This window comes from Dermochelys coriacea, chromosome 2 (assembly GCF_009764565.3).
Source record: "Dermochelys coriacea isolate rDerCor1 chromosome 2, rDerCor1.pri.v4, whole genome shotgun sequence".
Classification (NCBI taxonomy): Eukaryota; Metazoa; Chordata; order Testudines; family Dermochelyidae; genus Dermochelys; species Dermochelys coriacea.
Genome location: NC_050069.1, coordinates 132482034 through 132505140, shown reverse-complemented (window position 1 = coordinate 132505140; position 23107 = coordinate 132482034). Strand labels below are relative to the sequence as shown.

The 23107-nt window shown below is 37.3% G+C and overlaps 1 protein-coding gene across 2 annotated transcripts in view; it reads right to left on the bottom strand.

Moving 5' to 3' along the window:
• Window positions 1–23107, bottom strand: part of CDH12 (cadherin 12) — an 867135-nt gene that overhangs the window by 218860 nt on the left and 625168 nt on the right. For both annotated transcript variants that reach the window (XM_038389732.2, XM_043508440.1), the window contains one exon: window positions 2579–2994. In XM_038389732.2, coding sequence (XP_038245660.1) covers window positions 2579–2809 — 231 coding nt within the window. In that variant the 5' untranslated portion in view covers window positions 2810–2994. The remainder of the gene's footprint in view (window positions 1–2578; window positions 2995–23107) is intronic.

Here is a 23107-nt window from a genome sequence, read left to right as displayed (position 1 = left end):
AGTAAAGATGTACAAATGTTACCCACTGTTCATGCAAGGCTAATATGACCCAGTTATCCTTTGTCAGTCTAAAACTTCCCAGAATGATTAGCCAATCATCTTACATAAGATCACAAAAACCTGTGAGCCATGGTGGTGCTATGGTAGCATCTCTGTGTGCTGAGACAGAGCAAAGCTTAGCAATCCTGTACCACAGAAGAAGATGTGATGTAAAACCTTGCAATAGGATTTCTTCTCTAGCATCTGCTGTATAGGACAGAAGAAGGGGTGAGTTAAGAGAAAATATAATGTACAACCATAGCAAATTTGATGATCACTTTTATTATTTACTTATATTTTAAAATGGGGGAGGAGATGCAGGGTTTCCTATGTCTGTGTGCTCAAAAGATCAGGTTTGTGTCAGATCAGCAATGCTGTAGTGTATCAGGATTTTTCAACTACTTTGACTACGATGGGATTTGTCAAACAAACATTCAATCTCAAATAAACAATCCTAAAGTAATTTGAAAAACCCAATACAAAAGACAAAATGATATAAAGCTACATTGTCTATCTATCCATGTCTGTATAACACTCTTATCACTACCGTATGTGAGCACCTTTTCCTGATGTCACCAAACACTGCATGATTCCAGGAACTACAGGTACAATAAATCTCAGACAGAGCATCAAGGACCAAATTTTATCATCATATTAGTTTGCTTTTGCAGGGGGAGGGATGGTAAATAGGTTCACCATGTTACCTTTTGTGTTTTGTTCTCAATATATATATTTTGCATTTCAAAATTTTTTCTCTCTCTATTTTAGGTTTTTATTAATGCCTAAAGCTATAATATTTGAACTTTATTTGCCACTTTAGATTGGCAAAGCAAAGTCCCTAGCAGATTTTATGGAATCTTCTACTCTTCTTTCCCTGGTTGTGAGGGGTTTGCTTGGGGCAGGAATGGTAGAGAGGTGACATTGTTGTAAATATAATTCAGGTTACAGTTAGAATATGGTATTCATTCCCCACACAGACAGAACTGTTTAAATTTGAAACAAAGATGAAAAAATTGTCTCTGTGATAATAAGCAAAGTCAATGCACGATGTTGCATTTCTATTGCAAGCAAAACTCCAACACTCATTTCAGTGGCAGTTTTGAGTGCCTAAGGAATAAATCATTGGCCTCTGACTTCCAGTGAGTAAAGTCCTATGGTCAAACTAGAATTTATGCATAACAGAGTAGAGGAGAAATATGAATTAGGTAAAACATCACTGGGTCAATTTCCAGTGCATCATACAGATTTTGACATATCCTACTAAAACTTAATTGGAGCTGTTAACTACTTCTCCAACCTCTGTGCAACTCTGCACATTGGCTGCCTGACAGTTTAGGTTGCATCTTATCTTTCATTTCTGAAGACTCTTTTCCTACTGTTGCCCCCACCCCACCCAACTGGTTGCCAACTTAGTCATGCACCACAGAAGAAATGATGATCCGTGTAACACACACACACACACACACACACACACACACACACACACACACACACAGAGTCATGGTTCAAACAAACATTATCTTGTATATATTGTGCACACGCACATACACATAGAGTACAAGAGCTGCATCAGATTTGTATATTTGTTTGAAATATGTGACATGAGGCAACCTGTCCACCTGTCAGACATGCATGGAAACAGTAGGAATGATCAGAAAGTGAAGCATATGGTACCACAATATGATTTGTCCTTAACAGAACAAAAGCAAGTATTTGCCAAAAAGTAATGTGAGTAATAGTACCTAACTACAGAAATGACAGTTTACACATGCAGTACCTCAGTATGGATCAAGTGACAGTATGCTTGCCCCTGGGCCCAAGAGCGGCAGGTCCAAATCCGACCCTTGAAATTGATCTTACATCTAATTCTAACAATGATGAATAGCCCTATAATAGATCCTACTATGTTTCTTACTACACAAAAATGTTTCAGAATTCCCAGATTTATGTTATCTCTAAAGCAAGGGAGAGAAAAATTAGCCCAATGTGAACATAGATAGTAAGGGTTATGAATTTGTGGATAAAAAATATTGATATCTACATTAGTCATATGCTGGGGTGGGGAGTTGTTTGTACCCTAGTATTCTAAGAGAAACAAATAGGGTCTAATTTTCAGCTGATATAAATCAACATAATTGCACAGAAACAAATGGAGCTATGATAATTTACACCAGCTGAGGATCTTATTCCTATGCAGTATGGAAATTGCATTTATTAATAGCTTTATTGTTCTCTTTGCTTACGTGGCAACATGTATGAAACACCAAAATATGGGTTACTTATTTATTTATTTATAAGCTGCAGGAAAAGTGAGGGACTTTCTGAATTTCAATTTAATTTAAGCACAGTTTTCCATTCATATTTTGTATGATCCACCAGATAGATACATAAAATATAACACCAGAAGACTCAGTTTAACTTTATGGGAGGTGGGGGGGGAAGGATGAAGAAAATGCATCCTGTCTAAAACGTACATATTTATAGCTTATATTACTATCTGTCTGTCACTTTAGCATTTAAAGAAAAAGTAAAAATTTACCTTTCCCACATACTGGGGTTCAGAGCCCATATATTCCTCCAGCACAAAAAATTGATTCCATACCCAGCCTCGTTTGACCCGCTGGGCGGATGACCTCCTCCCTGGCATTGTGACAACATTTTCTCTTGGCTGTTCTTCTAAAGTCTGTTGTAGTTGTGGATGCAGTGGTGTTAGGAGACCTCCATCAAACAGGACCCAGAGAAGCAGGGATAAACAGTTCCTTGTAAGCATTGGCAAAGGTTTCCCTACAGCAAGTAATAAAAACTCCAGCACTTAATGTAGAGCTGTAGAATCCAGGTTTGAGGTGGCTGTGGCCTGCACCACTTAGCTTCGGATTTTATTGCAGAAATGCTAATGCAGACATTAATCCTTCTGATGACAAGGTTTTTGCCGCATTAAATTCCATCTAAAGGGACCTATAAAAGAGATTTACATGGCAACATTAAATTAAGTAAAATTACATTGAAGTTCTCACACCTAGTTAGTTTCTTGAGACAGAGAAAAAGGATCAAGACGCAGAGTTTAAAAAACTAGTACTATTTTGCTGATAGCATTGAGTTGCTGTAGGATACTGCACAGTGACTGTAGGAATGGTTCATTCTTACTCTGTTTAGTATTACTTTTGTGTCTGTCTGAAGACAAGTGCTCTTTTTGGCCTAGTTATCAAATAGAATTGTTACACCTCATTGATTTCTAATATATTTACTCCTGATTCATGCAGAAAATACTAAAGTATAGTGGACCAAATTATCAAGAGGCGGGATGCTGTACCTTTTTTAATCTCTGCCACAAAACATAAGCCTTGGAAAACATTTCCCCTTTCTTACCATAACTGGAGCTATACACAGACAGCTTTGCATTGAACCTTATTCTCAGAGAGATGAAAGTGTGTGAATTCCACAGGAACTAAAAAGGATGAAAAGTAAACGTTGCCAATATAGAGGAATAAAATAAATCCACTGCTTCAGAATGCATGTGTAGTGACTGGTGATCTCTTCTCAGAACAGGCCTAGTGTTAAATGTCAGGGATGTTGCAGTTCAGGAGTGGGCTGGGTCCTTAACTTATACCATAGTAAAATAAAATAATAATAATAAATAATACAGTAATAGGGGAAAAATAGCAAAAGAACAGCCAATGGGGAAAACTGCAAAGCTGCACACACACAAAATTGGTAATGCAAGACACTGATACGCATTTACACTGACATATACCAAACCTACAGATTAAAAAATAAATCAGCACAGTAACTATGTGGCTGAGACAGAACTATCACATCAAGGGAACTATTATAATTGTAGTGACCCTTGTAGCAGCCAGATGCCAACAATGTAAAATCATATTGTCTGTCTGTGTGCTTGCCTCAGTGAGTCCTATTAACACATTAAAGTGTGAACCCAAGTGCAGAATATTTCATATGACTGATGAAAAAATGTGTAATTACAGCGATGTTCTCTCTCCCTCTCTATTATTTTTGTATTTATGAAATCCTTTGATTCATTGTCAGCAGTTTTTAAAATGGCAATGGTAGAAGGATGCAAAATAAGCAGTTGCAATATTTTAAAAAAATATAAATCAAATTCAAACCAACGAAAGTCTGAGCACAGTTACCACAGGAATCTTTGCACCAAATTCAGGGGGATAGAAATGGTGAAAATTAGCACCTACATCACCTACATATGGCCTGATCCAAAGCCTATTAAACTCAATCTAAAGATTCCCATGTACTTGATTTGACTTTGGATCAGACCCATACATTTTAACTCATGCCATACCATCCCCAACAAAAGCTAGCTCTCTTGTAAGTGAACTCAGGTCTCAACAGATAAAATGTTGTTCTCAGTTTCACTGGTGAAAATCCACAGAATCTGCACTGGAGTCAATGCAGCAACTTTGGATTTTAGAATTAAGTAAATATCACAATCTGTCTGCGCACAGCCCCATTGTGTTGGATTTCCACTAACATTCAAGCAAATGAAGTATGCCTGAACAAACGTTCATGGAAAGTGAATTTTAAGCTTGCACAGCTAAGGATTCATAGGCAGCAAATGTTTCTTGCTATGATGATGATGCTATGCTGGTGCAATTGTCACGACTAGTCCCTTGGCATTTTCATGGGGCCCAGGTATGTCTGTTTGGCATCTCTCCATCCTGGGCTGATGCGACTGCTCCTTCTTCATTGCATGCTGCTGATGGCCAGCAAAGGCAATCATTCTATTTTATATGGGACACTGCTTATTTTCATGGCAAGGAAGCAGAGTTGTTTTCTGCCTAACTTACACCTGCAACCATCATGTACAGTATTTACAATACCAGCAAGACTGAGATTCCGATGGAGATCTTGTGGACAGCAAAGATAGGGTGTTCAACAGTTCTATATATAATGTTCTAAGACAAAATACAGTTTCTCAAGCATCCAGTAAATTTCTTCCAGGATTGAAGACAGGTGAATTTTAAATCTTAAAAAACAAAATGCAATTTATATCATCATGAATTTACCACTTTGTTAGAGCCATAGTGTGCCATTGATTTTTAAGCAGAAGTCTTCACTGATTTCAGTGAAGACTTCTGCTGTAAAAAATAAAAATAAAAATGCTGCAACACGACCTTTAGTAAAGAAGACACTGCAAGCTACCTTACTGGATATATTTTCTCATGTTCAAACAATGTCTACAGTTATTTTTCCTTGTGCATAATGTTATTCTTTTCAGTAATCATGATGCAGTTATTATTTTTTAGATATAGGCTCCATTCTCAATATAAAAGACACATAACTGGGAGATTAGGGAAATGTAACAAGCTTTGAGAACAAAAGAAAGTAGAAAAAACCTACATATCCTAATCATAAAGGGTATTTTCTCTTCTTCCCTCCCCCCAAAACCATCACCACCACACCTAACTCATTGCAAGACTTAAAGAGCAAACAAAGACATACACAGATATTAATAAAATGGGATATTAAAGTGCAGCGAAAAGGTATTTAGTTAAAGTGTCTGCTTGATCTTTATTTTCAGAAAAGATTAAAGTTTGATATTTGCAGTACAGGGAAAAAGGGCACAAGCCTGACCCAAACAATTGGTTTTAATAAGATACTTTCAAAATTTATGAAAGACATTTCCTTTTTGGTCTCTAGAACTGAATATTCTACGGTAACAAAGGAAAATTATTGATTGTCAAACTTTAGTACTCTCTCAAACATCTAACCTACTTTTTATTTGTTGCCTTTTATTGACACCAGCCATAAGAAAGGATTCCATCATACTACAGCTCTGCATATGCTCTCCATATTGGTACACACCAAATTCATTTCTTTTAACAGCTTTATTTAACTAACAGTTCAGATGACTTTTTGTGCTTCCCTTTTAAATGAACATATAGTATACAGCATTGTGTTAATCAGTAATTCAGTTCCAGGGCTGCAGCTCCACGTGCCTCTTTTGCTCTACAGTTGCTGAGTTTTTGCCTAGTTTGGATGACAAAAATCTCAACAACCATGGGTCATCCAAACAGAAATCCACATGTCATCTCCAAATCCCCAGTCCCAAAATAGAGCTGAAAATAAGCAGTGATAGAAAAAAGCTCCAGGACAGCTAAAAATCATTCCATATTCAATTTAACAGCTATACCACTGTCCTTTACTGAGGAGGCTCTACTCAATACATTATGGTTCTCCCAGCAGATCTCAGCCTCTGGCCACATCCATCAGCCAGGGAGCTTTTAAAGTGTTATATGGCACCAAAAGTAATGCAAAGAGACAGAAGGACTCTAGTGAAAGGGGAACAATTCCCCCGTGACTGGAAGGTTGGTATCCAATACAAATATATTACTTTAACCCCTTCTCTGTTGGTCTGTTCACCTGCTTTCCGGCATCTCAGCTGCAGTAGAATGTTATGGCATTAGTTTGAAGCCCCAGTGTTGCTGACATCATTTACCTGAAAGATCTAAGTTGCTGTGTGTGGGGGAGAAGGAAGGTGATGACAGGGGTGATATGTGGAACTAAGGAACAGCCTCCACATCAGCTGCAGCAGAACTCACCATGAGAAAAAAAATGTGTATGTGGACAGGCCCAGAGCTTAAAAGATGTCTCTTTAGCAGACACATTCCCCACTCTTTTGCATGAATCTTCTGCTAGATTACACTTGAGCAGTGCGAGATTGAGGCAGAGGGTCAGGGGAAAGGACAAAATAACTCTTTGAAAAATAAAACTTTTTGCTGACAGCACCAGAGGAAGACTGGCAGAACTGACAAACAGCTAGTAAATTTAGCAACGCACTGGACACCCACATTGCAATTCAGAAGCTGATGTTGTACTTAGAGCTGACAGAAAAGGAGTACTTGTGGCACCTTAGAGACTAACAAATTTATTAGAGCATAAGCTTTCGTGAGCTACAGCTCACTTCATCGGATGCATCCGATGAAGTGAGCTGTAGCTCACGAAAGCTTATGCTCTAATAAATTTGTTAGTCTCTAAGGTGCCACAAGTACTCCTTTTCTTTTTGCGAATACAGACTAACACGGCTGCTACTCTGAAACCTGTGATTATTAGAGCTGACAGACGTTTTTCAGACAAAATTCTTGTTTGTCACCAAAAACACCCCCCCAAAAAACAAAAAAAAACCAACAACAGATTCAAATAAACCAAAACGTGTTGTGAATTTGAGTTGATTTTGGCTAAATGTTTCAGTTGAAACAAAACAGGAAATTATTTTTTGGAAATGTCCAAATGAATCCTTTTGATTTTTCAGACTAGATTCACAAGAGGATTTAGGTGCTATTCACAAAAGAAGAGGAACAAGAGCCAGCATACTTTCCTGGATATGGGAGACCCAAGTTCAAAACTGGAGCAGGGACATGAACCCAGGTTTCCACCCTCCAGGCAAGTGCCCTAACCACAAGGCTATTGGTTATTCTGGGACTGAGCCCTCTCAAGCTGTTCTGATCAGACCTAGATTCAAGTCTTTCCTCCAGAGTGATGATTCAGACTTAGGTCGCTCACAAGAGTACCCCTAGCCACTGAGCTATTGGGAGCACTACTTATTTTTAATTTATCCCTTCTTTTCCCTTGCTTTTGTTTAAAATTCCCAAAAAAGAAACAAAAAAAAATTTGTTTTTTTTATTTGCCAAAAAATCTGTTTTTGTACAAACACAAATGATTATTTCTTGATTTTTCTGAAAAGTCAGTTATTCATAGATTCCAAGGCCAGAAGGGACCATTGTGCTTATCCAGTCTGACCTCCTGTATAACACAGGCCATAGAACTTCCCCAAAATAATTCCTAGAGCAGAGCTTTTAGAAAAACATCCAATCTTGCTTTAAAAATGATCAGTGATGGAGAATCCACCACCGTTGGTAAATTGTTCCAAATGGGTAATTACTCTCACCATTAAAATGTATGCCTTACCTCCCATCTAAATTTGTCTAGATTCAACTTCCAGCCATTGAATCATGTTACACCTTTCTCTGCTACATTGAAGAGACCTTTATTAAATATTTGTTCCCTTTGTAGATACTTCTAGACAATAATCAAGTTACTCCTTAACCTTCTATTTTTTAAGCTAAAGAGCCTCCAGGAGCTCAGTCTATCACTACAAGGCATGTATGACACTCTGTACCACAAAGCAACACCCTGGCACCCCCATATTCACCATGGTTGTATAATTATGTGTTTTGTACACAGTATGCCTTGTAAGGTAACATTTCAGAAGTCTTGCTTTATTGAATATTGTGATATCATTGTATGGGAAATTATGAAGTTTTTCTATGTGTGTGTTACTGAAATATGTTGTAACGTTGGAAACACCCCCAGCTAGCCTTTCAGGTACAACAATGGAGAATCCAGACAGTGTTGATGATCCATTAAGGGGAATCCACACTACTAAGAACTATCACAGGATCTATACAATGAAGGCTTCTCATAGGGAGCATGTAAACAAGGGTCATAAGCATAGATGTTTCCAGCAAACTGGAAGGAACTATAAAAGAGGGGAAGTGACATCATCATTTGGCTCCTCTCCCCCGCACAACTCAACACCTGGAAACATGTCTGGAGAACAAAGGGAGGTGGTCCCAGGCTGGAAAGGAGAATTCCAGCTTGTGTATTAAGGAACTATACCATCAGAGTGAGACACTGCTTGATTTGAATCCTGTCTAGTTTATAGAACTCAAATTGCAATTTTACTTTTTATTTCTTAGGTAACCAACTTTGATCTGTAAGCTTACTACTTATAATCACTTAAAATCTACCTTTCTAAAGTTAATAAATCTGTTTTAATATTTTTACCTAAAACAATGGGTTTTGCTTGAAGTGCATGGGAAATCTGCTCAGGAACAAGAGCTGGTGCATTTCCTTTCCACATTGAGAGAGGGGTGGACTGGGCAATCAACTTATACAGATCAGGCTTCTGACCTGGGCAAGATGGTACAGCTCTGCGATCCTAGGTTGGGGAGCTGTGGGGAATTGGCTGGCACCTCTCTATAGTTGGTTCATGAGTGGATCGCTAAAACATTCATGTAACTCATTTGAGTATGTCCCTGCCTGTGGATGTCTGTGTAAGTGCAGTACTGGGAGGGATTTGCAGCTTGTCACAGCATCAGTGTGAGAGGGAACCCAGGTTGGTAAGAGAGGGCTCAGCAGTACCCCAGTTCCAGGTTGCACGCCGGGGAACCTATCACAACATGTTTTCTAATCCCTTAATTATTCTTGTGGCTCTACTCTGAACCCTCTCCAATTTATCACAACTCTAATTGTTTTGGGCAAATAAGTACTATGGCTCTATATTTCTGTCTATATATATTTATGTATCAACATTTTATGTTTATTGAATTGTGGTTTTGTTTTTTTCCCAACTGTGTCCTGGGCCCAGTTTTTAAACCTGGATGCCCATGTTTGGTGCCTAAATCCTAACATTAAATGTTTAAAAGTTGTATCCAGGTCTCTATATGCCTGATAAATATGCAAGGGATATTTGGGCAACCAATTTATGTTCCTTAGATTGAAAATTGTGCCTAGCATACTTGTGTCAAACCCTGTGCTCTGTTTGCAAGTCTGGTGCTCGTCTAGCCACCAAGATAATGTCGAAGTGTGCTATCCGATATTTAGCTTCCTATACAGTAGATATTAGTGCAGAAGGTTAGATTTTATCCTGCAGAGGAATCTGCAGGGAGAGACCCTTTTCAGAAGATTGGAACCCTAAGAAGTCAAAGGGACATCATTCGCATGAACTCCTTTGCAGAACTGGAGCCTTATCCTTTTTCCATTTTGTTACTTTCCCTGACCCAGCTTCTCTAGTAATGGTGCACTGGCTGACTACAATTGGAGATGTTCCAAAGAAACATGACATGTAAGAAATCTTATTCCTATTTATCCTAGTCAATAAACTGCAGGGAAAGTAATTCAAGACTAGAGCCAGGCATAAAATAGTTTTTCTATCCTATGACAAGTTTTGAAATTTGGGAAATTTCTCTCTTCCTGGATCAGAACAAAGCATCCTTTTTGCTTCAGTTTGGGTCAATTAAAATGTTTAGATTGGATTATTTTGAAACTTTTAATTTTTATGTTATTTTTTTTATTGTACTATATCTTAAATTTCGAGATTATTTCTACAGTTTTCCAAGTAGAGAAATTCATTAAAACTGATACTTCACTGTGCAAAATTTCAGTTTTGACAAATTAGCAAAGTTGTTAAAAATTGAATATAATAATTTATTAATAATATGAATTAAATACAGTATTATTGTTACTACTTGAAACATTCTAACTCTAGACTTAAATTAAGCTGACAAACAATGAACAGATCAAATGAAGGATTGCTCTAAGAGTGGAAGCACCTGCATGCTACAACACTGCCTTTAGTGAAACATATTCTGGTACAGCACAAGAGGATAATCCTCACTGAGCTTGGCAGTGGCTACACCTTTTTATGGAAAGGGCAATCATATGTCCTTTGTGACCACTAATCTGCCCATAATAGTCATACCTACAGAGAACTTTGAAACACAGACCTAACTGAGCTTTGTTGTGTATAACTGGTGGGGTAAAAGACAGCAGATGACCTACGGTCCCATGTCGACTAACAAGAAACACTAAAGTTCCATGAAGCACTCAAAACTGTCTTCAGTCCAGCAAAGATGATAGTTGCACCACTGTGAATGGAAGTGAATTGCTTACCGACAAATTATTCATTATGTGCTGATGGTGGAAACATTTCAACAGCCACCTTAATCATAAATCAGTCATTACAAAGAACACTTTTTGCTTATGTGAAACACCAGCTAATGCAGAACAGCCAACTTCCTAATCATAAAGAAGTTTGAAAATCTTGGCAATAGTGAAAAATGGTAGATCTGTGCCAGATGGAAAACCTACTAAAATGTAAGAATGTGTAATGGCTGAATGTGTAATCTAACTTCATTTCTCTGCAATATCTGGAAAATAGAAATAGTATTGCAAAAGCTAAGAGATGCCCACACTATTAAAAAATAGATTTTGAAAATATTAGAATGGAAGGATGGGCCTGGGATTCACTAGGTCTGGGTTCAACTCCCACTTTTGCTACAGACACAATTTGTGACCATGGGAAAGTCACTTAATCTCTCTGTGCCTCAGTTCCCTATCTGTAAATACTGGGATAATCATATTCCTACAACCGTTTGCCTGTCTTTTCTATTTAGATTAGCTCTTTGGGGCAGGCAAGATCTTTTACTTCAAGCAAAGGGCGAGGTTGGGGGGTTCTGATTTTGTTGGGGGCTGGTCGGTGCTTCTCTATTACAAATTATAATAAATAGAAGCCTTCGTACAGAAAAGCACTTTAGCACATGTGGAACTTTAAGCATATGAGTAGTCTTATCCCTGTTCATCAAAGCATTTCAGTATGTGCTTAACTTTGAGACTACCCACCTGCTTAAAGTCAAATGTATGCTGAAGTACTTTGCTTACAAAGGTTGGGATTACTCAGGTTCTTAAATTAAGTAGATGATTAAGAACTTTGCTGAAGTGGAGCCAATGTTAGAAAAGTTCTTGTCAAGAGACTAATGAATAACATTATATAGACAGAATCAGTACAGACAACATACCAGAATCACAGTGCAATTGTCAATTAGAACACAGCACTATTAAAATGATCTTGTTTGCTCAGCAAATGCAATTGGAAAAATGGAGGGAACAAGAAAGTCTTTACTGACCTAACAAAAACCTTTGAAACAGTAAGGCTATATGGATTTTGGAGGCTTCTGAGAGGGAAAAAAATGCCTGCATGGCATGGTCAGCACTGTCTGTTGGCATAATGAGGATGACGGACATGATTGGATAAATCTATTTAGACAGAATTGTATCTTGCAGATAAAATAATATCTTCTTATTGTGACAATATACATTTTTGTACACAGGGTGGAGGACTTGCTGTCCTGTGGTTATGTTGAATGAAGTCTCCTTTTGTTGATCTCTGTGTATGAAGATTAGCTTCTATTCAGGCAACAGTTTCATGTGTGACAAACTATAAGCGCAGTGGGAATTCTGAATACTGAATTAGGGCCGGATTCTGATCTCAGTTACACTGGTAGAAATCAGCAGTAACATTGATGCAAATCTGGATTAGCCTACTGAGTTAGAACTGTTTTAAAATGAGGCTTTTAATCTTTGTGCATGACTGTTCTTGTAGCACATTCAGTGCAAGATCAACAGGTAAGTATATAATGTTCTGGAACCCACTCTGTAAATGTTGACTTGATCATTAACATTACAAAAATAAGTGACATACTAAACCAGCATCCAACAAATAAGGCAGATACCATCTTTTTGTTCTGTTCACAGTGTGGCCCTGGTCCATGACTGGGACATTTAAGAGATACTGCAATGCCAATAAATAATAATGATAAACTCATCATGCTTCAACAAATGGTTCTGAAGTGTAATAGGAAAAAAAGGGATAAAGCTATTGTTTTGAAGATTCTCAAAAAGTTAAAACCAACCTGTGGCTGTGTACTATTGACTTAGAGTAATAGTAAATTATAGCTGCCAAATAAACCAATTAGTGACAACAAATAAATGATGGAAAGAGACTGTTTGGAAATAGTCAATGTGATTACACAACATTATACCACCTCTATCTACAACTAATTTTCCACATCCATTGTATCAACCTCATCAGCACCACCAACACATATCTATCTAACCCACAGCAGAACATTTAAGTCACAAATGTAAGACCTAAAACCTGCATTTTTCAAATGTGAAGAGATAATCAATTTTAATCCACAAATATGCATGAGAATACCTGAGCAGGAGGAGTGGAATCAAAAGAATAGGGTAAAGCTTTCATTACAAACCTGAAACAACACTCAATACTAATTGGTTCCTGGTTTCATTACCAAATTGACACAGCCCACTAAGGATCATAAGTAAACCTTGATCACTCAGAATTCAAGTCAAAGCCTGCATTTCTCTCAAAATCTTATGTAACTCTACAGCTTAACTGCCAGTTCATTATCTGTTTTTTTTTTAAAAATGCCTAATAGTAATGTACACTTTTGCCTATCTTTTGAAGCTGGTCAAGTGATACACTGAAATCACCAGTCTTATTTCTGTTCTGTTTTACATCAATGTCCATGCAATGTTGGCCTCCTCACAAAAGTACTAATTCTCAGAAGAGAATCTATAGCAACCTGGTCAATGATACAGAATCTTAAATTTTTGATAAATTGCAAACACTTTCATTTCTGGTAGGAATCCATCAAAGTCAAAATGTGCATACTTGTGAAACCATCTTTCATTTGATTCTGTCAGCAATGTTTTAAGATTGAGGGGGGAAATATCAAGCTCTTTCAGTACACTAATAATGTCTATAAATAGCAAGTTGAAGACAGCAGGCTATGACTAAAAGGTGTGTTTAATTTTACAAATAATATGTGAGAATGAAATGAATCAGAGCCTATTGTAGCCAGTTATTCTGATACATGCAATATTGTAATTGTTTAGAAGTTTGTATCAGGTTATCACGTATTCTAGTAAAACCTTGTGAGTACACACATTTTCAGTTTAGTTCCTCTTTTACTAAAAGATTCTCTGATACAATGAGTCTCCAATTACATTAGATTCCTTCATAATTCCCTTTGCTAGGAAAATTACTTTATATTATCAAAATACCCAAAGCCAAAATGTTCAAAAGGAGGTTCTTAAAGTTAGGCATCTCAATCCACGTTTAAGCACTTCATATAAAGGGACTGATTTTCAGAGGTGCTGCATGGATACAGCTCCCAGCGACTTCTATGTGGCTAAGTATGGATTGAAGTCTGTAACCTTAGACACTCATGTGTGGAAATGTTGGCATCAGCTTCTAAGGGTGTATTAAAATTAGGGGCGGGGCAATGTAAATAAGGAATTTTGATGACCCCATAGTCCTTAATTTAAGAGATTTTTTAACCCTTTGATCTCTTTCTATATCAGATACTTGGTGGCACAGCTAGATTTTTACCTCACTTACAATTTGGGTTTCCTGAATAATCTAACACTATTGGAACAAATCTGTTATCTATTTAATTCCATAGGCTGATACTCTCTCCAGGGTAAATTGACAGCCTATTTGCACAAAGAGCTAGAAGCCAACACTAATTATCCTGTGAACATTACAATTGAGTAAGCATTGGGTTGAAGAGAAGGTACAGCTCTTTCACTAACTTCGAGAACACTCCTATCAGGGTTTGAACTAATTTAGCAACTATGGGGAATGCTCAGAAGCTTAACACAAACATTAGCATAGACATGCCCATGCTATCAACATGTCATCTGTTCTCACAGGGTTTAGATTTGGTCACATCTGTAGATCTATCAGGCCAGATGCTCAGTTGGTGCTTAGTCTCTGGTCTAAGTCCCTTCTTTGAAGATTGATATATCAAAATAGAACTACTGTGTTTTGAAAGTGTCAAAAATGCCACTGTTTTCTGGGACTTATACTTTTATTCTTTAAAACTGACAGTACTTTTCTTTGGCCTGGCAGCCATTACAACATGAATATTGAAGGATAATGTGTTAATAAATAAGGCATACACTTGGTGATTAGCTCACTGCTATGACCAAAGATGGCTCCAGCCACTGAAACTGGCAACACCGGTCCTAACTAGAGATTCCTGCCACATATAAATAACTCTAATCAACACAAATCTCTGTGTTTTGGTTGTCCAGTTTTTCAAAGCAAGAACCAGATGTGTTTCAGAGGTAACCTAAACATCATGAAGGTCCATGAATCACCACAGCAATCTCATTTCTCTTTACAGAATTTCCACTACTATCCTTGTAGGAGACTTCCAGATTTGTAGAACAAAGTTAGCTACTAAACTGCTAGACACACTTAAAATAACTATTTTACATTAACTCTCTAAGTAAGGTAGAACAGGAATCTTGTTTGATCTACATCATTAGAAACTCTTAAATGTCTCTGGTGTACGTACCGCACATCTCCCAGTCTCATGACTAATGAATTGAGTAATTTCACAACAGATGCTTGCTTTGGATTTCAGCACTTAGGATCCAATGCAGACAACATATGGTGTGATAGAAAGAAGAAATAAAAAGACACATTTTGACAGCTTCTAATGCAGTATCTTTCTGCATCTTGCCTAAAGAAACAGCCTGGATTTTTTACAAACATACACCCCATTTACTCCTCACCTTTATTTCTTTCATTCTATTCCAATGCATTTCCCCCAAATATTTGAAATATAAAGGGGAAAATGAAAGTATTACAAAAAGACACAGGTGCATACTAATCCAACAACAAAACTGAGAGAAAATTATTGCAGGCTATTTATTTATGTTTTGCAGTCTCTCATTGTCTGATACTTCCTTTCTCCATATGGTAAAGGAGTTGTCCTGTAATTTTTTTTGGTATGAACATAAATTCACACTTCCACTCATGAGGTAACTCCTTTAATTTCAGAAATGAATACCTTTTAATGCATCTTCTCTCTCACTCATTCTATTTGTCTTCTGTTGCATATATACATCCTTTCATAGTATTATACAATGAATACAAGAAATAGGCATTTTACAGTGAACTGAAAAAAAATCATCTTCTTTAGAAGCATTGCTACAATTAAAAGATATTTTTTTCAGCACTGAACTGTGTGTCCTGCCAATAAGGCAGAGATAAAATAACTTTGGTTCAAAAATGGATATTATAAGGCTAACCTACAGTGATGGCCATAAAAAGTCAACATTTGCAGTTAGCAGTTTTACCTTATATTAAGAATAGAAAACACAGACACCAGTGAATTGTAGCTGATAGCAAATATTGGCCATTGTAATGGCAACCACTGTATCATTCAGGGGAGTTCTGAGGCTTAATGCATTATGTTGGTTATACAGAAGGTCAGACTAAAGGTCTGCCCTTAATTTCTATGCATCTATGTACATAAAGATACTTGAGATCTTCAGGATGACTTTTAACCCTTAAAACTGTTTTCTTCCAAATCATTCCTTTTGAATTCAAATCTAATATAAATACAGCTATATGGTTATGTATGTGTTTATGTTATGTATAAACTAATTCAATGTAAGTAATGGGAAGTCATGTCTGCTTATTGTGTTATTTTTATAATAAACATAAATTTGTCTAGTTATTGTATTTTGCAAAACTGCAGTTTAGAAATGAAATCAATAACGCACTTGGACGGTTAAGACGGTTAAGTGAAACAAAGCACAGAAATAGTCCCTGGTGAAACCATAACTTAGCTGAACTGGCAAACAATAGCATTATGGGGAGAGGATAATGTCATACCTTCAGTATTATAGATTGTAGCCAATCAATCAGATATTCTGTAATAACTAAGGTATAATCCTCCAATTATGCTAAAAAAAGCCTGTGTTTTAGTCTCAGGATAGATAGGCAGATCTGTTTCGGAGCAACTTAGATTGGATCCCCCGTAAAGAGGGGTAGCCAAACCTCACCACGGGATATAGCAAATAAATAAATAAAAGCCTTCTACAAAGAAGCATGGGTATCAGAGCAGAAGCTCGGGAGAAAGTGATAATGATTTTAGCAGCGGCAAAGCACATAAAGAGCCAGATCATGCCATCAGTTTTTAAGCAACATCTGGGTCCCAGTTTATGCCCATTCTCCTGCTGGCTCCTCTCCAGAGTCCCTATGTCCTGCCACTCACCATTACACAGACCTCTTTTCTCTTGGCCCTTTGTTCTCCTGAGGTTGACTACTGGTGAGGAAGAGACGGGCAGAGAACTAGCAGAAGAGAGCAGCTCCTACCTGTGCCCTATTTATGTAGGGAAAAAAAATGCTGCAGCTGGGCTCTGTATAGCCATTGTCTCCTTTCTAGGGATGCCATCATTTCAAGCTCATAGTTTTCTATGTTTCATACAGATTTGATATCCCTTCATTTTTATTGTTGAATCTTAGTTGCAGAAGCAATCAAGAAGCATGAACATGATTTTTTTTAATAAAAACTTATGTACACTAAAGGAAGGAATCCCATCGTATTTTAAACTTTGTTCATGAATAATTTGTTTTGTGTTCCTCCTTTTGTGCTTGTGTTATGCTTTATGTTCCACATTTGGGCTTTGGCTGGTCTCGAGATATGCTGCTCAGAAACCAGTCAAAGTGTTAAAAGAATGCTCTGTAAATGAGTGATGTCTATATACATAAATATTTAGTAAATAAAGAGCCAGTAAATGGTGCTCAAGAACACAAAGCATAGATCCTGAGTTTTATATGATCAATGGAACTTCATGTTGTGCACTGCAAATGGGTTCCACTGGCAGCCCTTTACATAGAGCACTTAACACACACAAAGCTCATATAAGCTATTGATGGAAAATCTTTTGAAAATTTTAGTGGCATATTTTAATGTTGTTCCCTCAAATTGAAAATGAGGAGGCACATTCCCTGCCTGCCACAATTTTGCTTCTGAGTAGAAATTTGGCAGATATAAGCTTCAGGTACTAGAAAGGGTGAACTCTCTCATGTGAAAAGTAAGGTGGCTTTCTTCACAATTTATATTTTTAAAACAGGTTTCCTTTCATTTCAGGAGCATGTAAACCTTTTTATTTGGTAGAAATAAAGACAGGATTTTTTCTCTGAACACTTATGTATATGAAACCTTCTGCCAGGAGCTGTCATCCTCACCAGGGGCTGGACACCAATAGCTAAGGGTCCCTCTTAAACTAATACACCATAGTCTTGAGTTCACAGCCTGAATTTCTGAGATCACTAAAACCCTTTCTTTCCGGGAAACCCTTATATTCCCCCCCACTTGCAAACACTGAACCAGAGTATGAAGAAAGGAGAACTTTATCAGTGGAAAATGGAACTCAAAATCAACATGGGAAAACACAGCAACAATATATCTATATGAATGATAAATAAAATCCTCCCCATGATAATGATGGCAGTATATTGACTCTGTTCTCCACCCACATGACCAACAGACTAATATCCTGTTACACAATCAAGTCCCCTTTCTGCATCCCCCAACTGTTAAACCCCATTCATGCTTTGTGTGTAGCATAATTCCAGAGGGTAGCATTCAGTGGGTACCATAATTCCAGAGTTCTGCAGTGGACTCAGGCAAGCCTGTCTTCAGTCCCTTGGGAAGCACTGCTTGGTCCTCTCCTGAGATCCCACCACTTAACTCAGTGATAGTGATTTCAAGTAAGTAGGAACAGCCTCTCACAAATTCACTCAGCTCTGCTGTGGCTTCAGTAAAGAGCCACATCCAGTCAAAGAGTCCTCCCAATGGCACTAGATCCTCAATGAAGGGTGAACCAGCAACATGTAAGACCCTTAACCATACTCCTTATCACAAAGTAGGCATCTTTTCCTTCATTCTCTTAGTTCAGTTCCACTACTCAACCCAACCAATTCTGAATTTGTGTGCAGTTATATTGACGTGGCCAAAGAACACACATAAACTAGGACAGCTACGTCCCACCTTCCTAGAGGATCTGATCCAGAGACCTGAACAAGGGTAGGAAAGCAGGTTCTTCCCCCCTCCCTTCTTTACAAGTGTCACTGGAAAAATTCTGGGTAGAAAGGTTATGCAAGTGAAGCTCTCTCTGTAGCTGTATTCCCCCCTGTCCATTAATACTTGAGTTTCTTCCCCTCTGGAGCTTCTGTGCATCTGGAATTCTGGGTAAATAGTTAGAGCTGCTCCATATGCATGTGGCCATTCATCCCTCTGTTCATTAGCATATGGGGTGTAACGGGTTCGGTCACAGGGATCCGCTTAGGACTGTCAATTGATGTGCTGAGATTACCTTTGAGCCAGTTTTCCCTGCCAGCTTGGGACTCCAGAACCATATCCTGTTGAGCCAGACATGCTAGCCTGCTGCAAAAAGACTCAGGGTCTGGGCTACACCCCCAAAGCTGCAGACTTTAACCAAAAACAGCTCAGCAGGTCACCTCCAGTATCCAGACACCCAGTTCCCAATGGGATCCAAACCACAAATAAATCCATTTTACTCTGTATAAAGCTTATACAGGGTAAGTTCATAAATTGTTCACTCTCTATAACAATGCACAGCTCTTTGCTCCCCCAGGTACTAAACACTTACTCTGGGTTTATTAAGAAACAAAAGTCATTTTATTAAGTATAAAAGGTAGTATTTAAGTGGCTTCAAGTAATAACAGACAGAACAAAGTAAGTCATCAAGCAAAATAAAGCAAAAAGACACAAGTCTAAGCCTAATACATTAGGAAACTGATTACAGGTAATATCTCACCCTCAGAAATGTTCCAATAAGCTTCTTTCACAGACTGGACTCCTCCCTAGTCTGGGCCCAATCATTTTCCCTGGTAGAGTCCTTGTTAGTTCTAGCAGACATCTTAGGTGTTAAGCAGGGGCTCTCTCAAGACTGGCCAACTTTGTCCTGCTCCACCCCCTTTTATAGCTTTGGCACAAGACAGGAATCTTTTGTCTCTCTGGGTCTGTACTTTTCCAAGTTTTAAGATGGATTTCATTATCGGGTGACATGGTCACATGTCACTGTAAGACCCCTAGTCTCCATTCCCCATGGGTTGGCCCACATGTACACAGGAAAGCTTTCAAGTATCTGAGGCCATTTACAACCCTCCACTTGCTATGTTTACATCAGTGATACAAGTTCATATCTTATTCTTCTAACTCCAGATATAGAAATAATACATGCAAATAAATAGGGATGAACATACTTAGTAGATTGCAAGCTTTCTAATGACACCATACAAGGGGTATTTAGCATAAGCATATTCCAGTTATGTCATATTCATAACATATTTCCATAAAGCATATGGAGTGCAACATCACAGGGGGAAGGAAGCTTCTTACTATTAAGCGCTTCAGGACACAGCATTTACATTTACACACACTGGGCCAAAATCATTCCCACACACATTCTGAAGTAAGAACCTAAGTGGTTTAAATTCTCTCTTTTTACTGCCCCATTAATTTAATTTTCTCTTTTTTTCCCCGTTACACAAAGAGTAAGGACTCAAAGAGTTATGTCCCATACCAATCGCTGAAGCAAGATAAATGTCCTTCATTTATTAACTCCCCAAATGTGCCTTCTGAGATTTTTCTATTTTCCCAGTAGAACTGCTTGAGTGACGTCACTTCCTTTAATGCTTAATTAATTATTTTTATTCCTGGTGTTTGGGAATTCTATGTCTAGGTTTATTTCATTTTTTTAACGCCCTCTCTGATTTTCAAGAACATTTTGGTTTACAAGAACATTTTAGTTGTGAGTGACATAAGCATATATACATACACACAGACTTTGGGTATCCACATTTTTATATCTATATTGATTGATAGATATAGATATAAAAATGTGGATACCCAAAATATAGGTTACTAATTTAAGCTTCTAATTAAAAGTGGCTTGATTTTCAAAGATTTGAGTACTCACATCCCATGCTGACTTCAGGTGCCTAATTTAGGCACCAAGGTATTAATATTTTAGGTGTGATTTAAGTACATAAAAACTCAAATTCTTTGTGAGGAATGATGCTATGTATGTGTAAATAATACAATAATAATATGGATTTTTTGAATAAATGTTAAATGTGGTTTTATTTAGGAATGTAACTTTGGCATTTAGTTAAAAAAGAATAATTTGCATACTGTGCATATAATATTTCCATTCAATATATTATTATGCTGTATATTAAAATGTTTTGAGCTATATTTTTGCCATGTATGCAGTTAGCAGAACTTGGTTGGTGACACAGATGCTATATGGATAATTTTCAAACTTTAGAATTAATATTGTTTGGAGGTTTTCTTTAAGCATGTTAAGCACATTCAGGTCCACCAATAGTCTTAAACAAATTATTCAGCTGCTCACCTCCCTGGAGATGCTAAAATAATTTGTCAACATTTAGATTATTCAAGAATATCAGGTGGATAATTCATTCTCCATAGAACCAAATATTTTCTTTTCTGCAGTGTCAATAAGATGTTGAAAACAATCAAGAATAAGAAAGATAATAAAAGTTTCTCTCTTAAAGAGATTCCAGCTAGACTGCTTTTATTTCTATGCCTCGCTTTAGCTAAAAGTTCCTCTGATGTTTGAGCTTTTGATATTCCTGGGAGGGCTTTCTCCCCAGGAGGACTCTTGCTTTCTATTACAAAAAGAACTAAAACAATTCTTTGTTTTGTACCCCATTTTGATGCACATACACTTTTGTGTATGGGTTGTTGCATTAAAGGGTATTAAAAACTAAACCTTGCAATTTAGAAATTGAATAAAGTTTTACTTTTGAGATTATAGCTACAATTATTGGCTTTACTATCCCTTTGATGGGGCAATGAGAATATAGTACAACAATCTTATATGATTAACAAGATATTTTTATTGATTCATCATTTTCAACATTGTTTGCCACATGTAATCATCTGCTAACTGGTCAGATGCTTTTCTTTTCTATTTACTTGCTACTCCAACTGAAATTCCAGTTCAGAATATGTTCAACTTGGAACAGGGATGGACTTAAACATGTGCTTAATACTGTACAGACAACATGACCCCATCACAGGCCCTGATTTAGCAAAGCACTTAAACACATGCCTAATTTTAAACACACACTTAACTCCCATGAAAGTACCTGTGTAAGAACTTTGCTGAATCAGAATCTTAATTAACTGCTTTCACTTCCCCATTTCAAGGTGTTATTGAAAAAATCACAAGTTTACAACACTGCTACATAAGACACAGCAACTCTACAAGTAGCCCCACACAACATTTGTCTATCCATCAAACTGTGAAAGCTGAAGAGAGGACTCCTGTTAGAGACTAAGAGGGGAAAAAAATCAATACTAATCACTAAAACAAAAAGGAAGTGTTCAAATCAGTAGTACTAGGAAGAGTAGCAGCAACTCCTTACCCTATTCATTCTTTGTTCCATGACTGAACTTCTGAATGAACCTGAGAAGTTTGTGGGATTTGTAGAAGGGATGACAAAACTAGTGTGTACAAAAGAAAAACAACAGGAAATTTTGCCCATTTTTAGAACCTTTGCTAAGGTTCTGAAATAGGCAGATAAGAGTTTTACATCTTCACATTCTGGCTGGAACAGAAAGCAGAAGCCAAAATATCATTACAAACCTTTTTTCTCACAGTGTATCCATCTGGGAGTGGCAGCAGTGGAAATCCAAGAAGCAAGCGTGTTCTCTCCAAATAAAAACCCAGTTTTGCAGATGCAGTAGTTTCACTTTAGCACTAGAGTTTTGGATAAGTAGCCACACTTTAGGATGCATATCCAAAAGCAACTCAAACTCTGAATCATTTGAAATTTGACTGTATTTAATCCATAGAAGCATTTTGTAACCAACAATTTTGTTTGCACAATGTCTTTATGTTTAAGGATGACATTCCAGTCCAGAGGTAATTATAAGGCAGTATGTTCCCTAGTTACATTATTCTGAAGCATTTATAGCTTTCCAATATATTTACTAGAGTAGTAATACTGCAGTTTCTTTTTTTAAAAAATAATGTTAATTGTAAGGTCACACTAAATGATCAGTTATTGTAAAATGTTAAATTGAAATGCCTAAGAGGCATGATCTAGTTAGCATTTGTTTGCAAAGTATCTGTATCACGGGCAAAATAAATCTTAGCTTGAAAGTTTGATTGGTGGAGGGGATAAATAAAAATGTCATCAGACTTGTCCTATTTAATGTATCTCAGTTCTCCTCCTCATCCCTTGAGAAAGTGAGCAGAGGGGAAATAAAACCTATCTGCCTTTGGTATTAGTACTGCATTCATGACTAATATCTAAACAGTATTAAAATAATTCAGTGTTTAATTAATGTATTTAGTTTCTGGAACAACATATTGGGGAAGGGTCAGAAGCTATGGTGTCCATGTTTGAGTTGGACAATAGGTTGGAGAGCTCTATGGGAAGAAGATAACTGGGACAGAAAGAATGACTGTATGATTATTTCTTACTAAAAGGTATGAAACATCTCCCAGCCAATCAATGGAAAATGATTTGCATACTGGACAACTATTCAGAAATAACTTGAACAGTGATTATGCAAATCAGGAACTT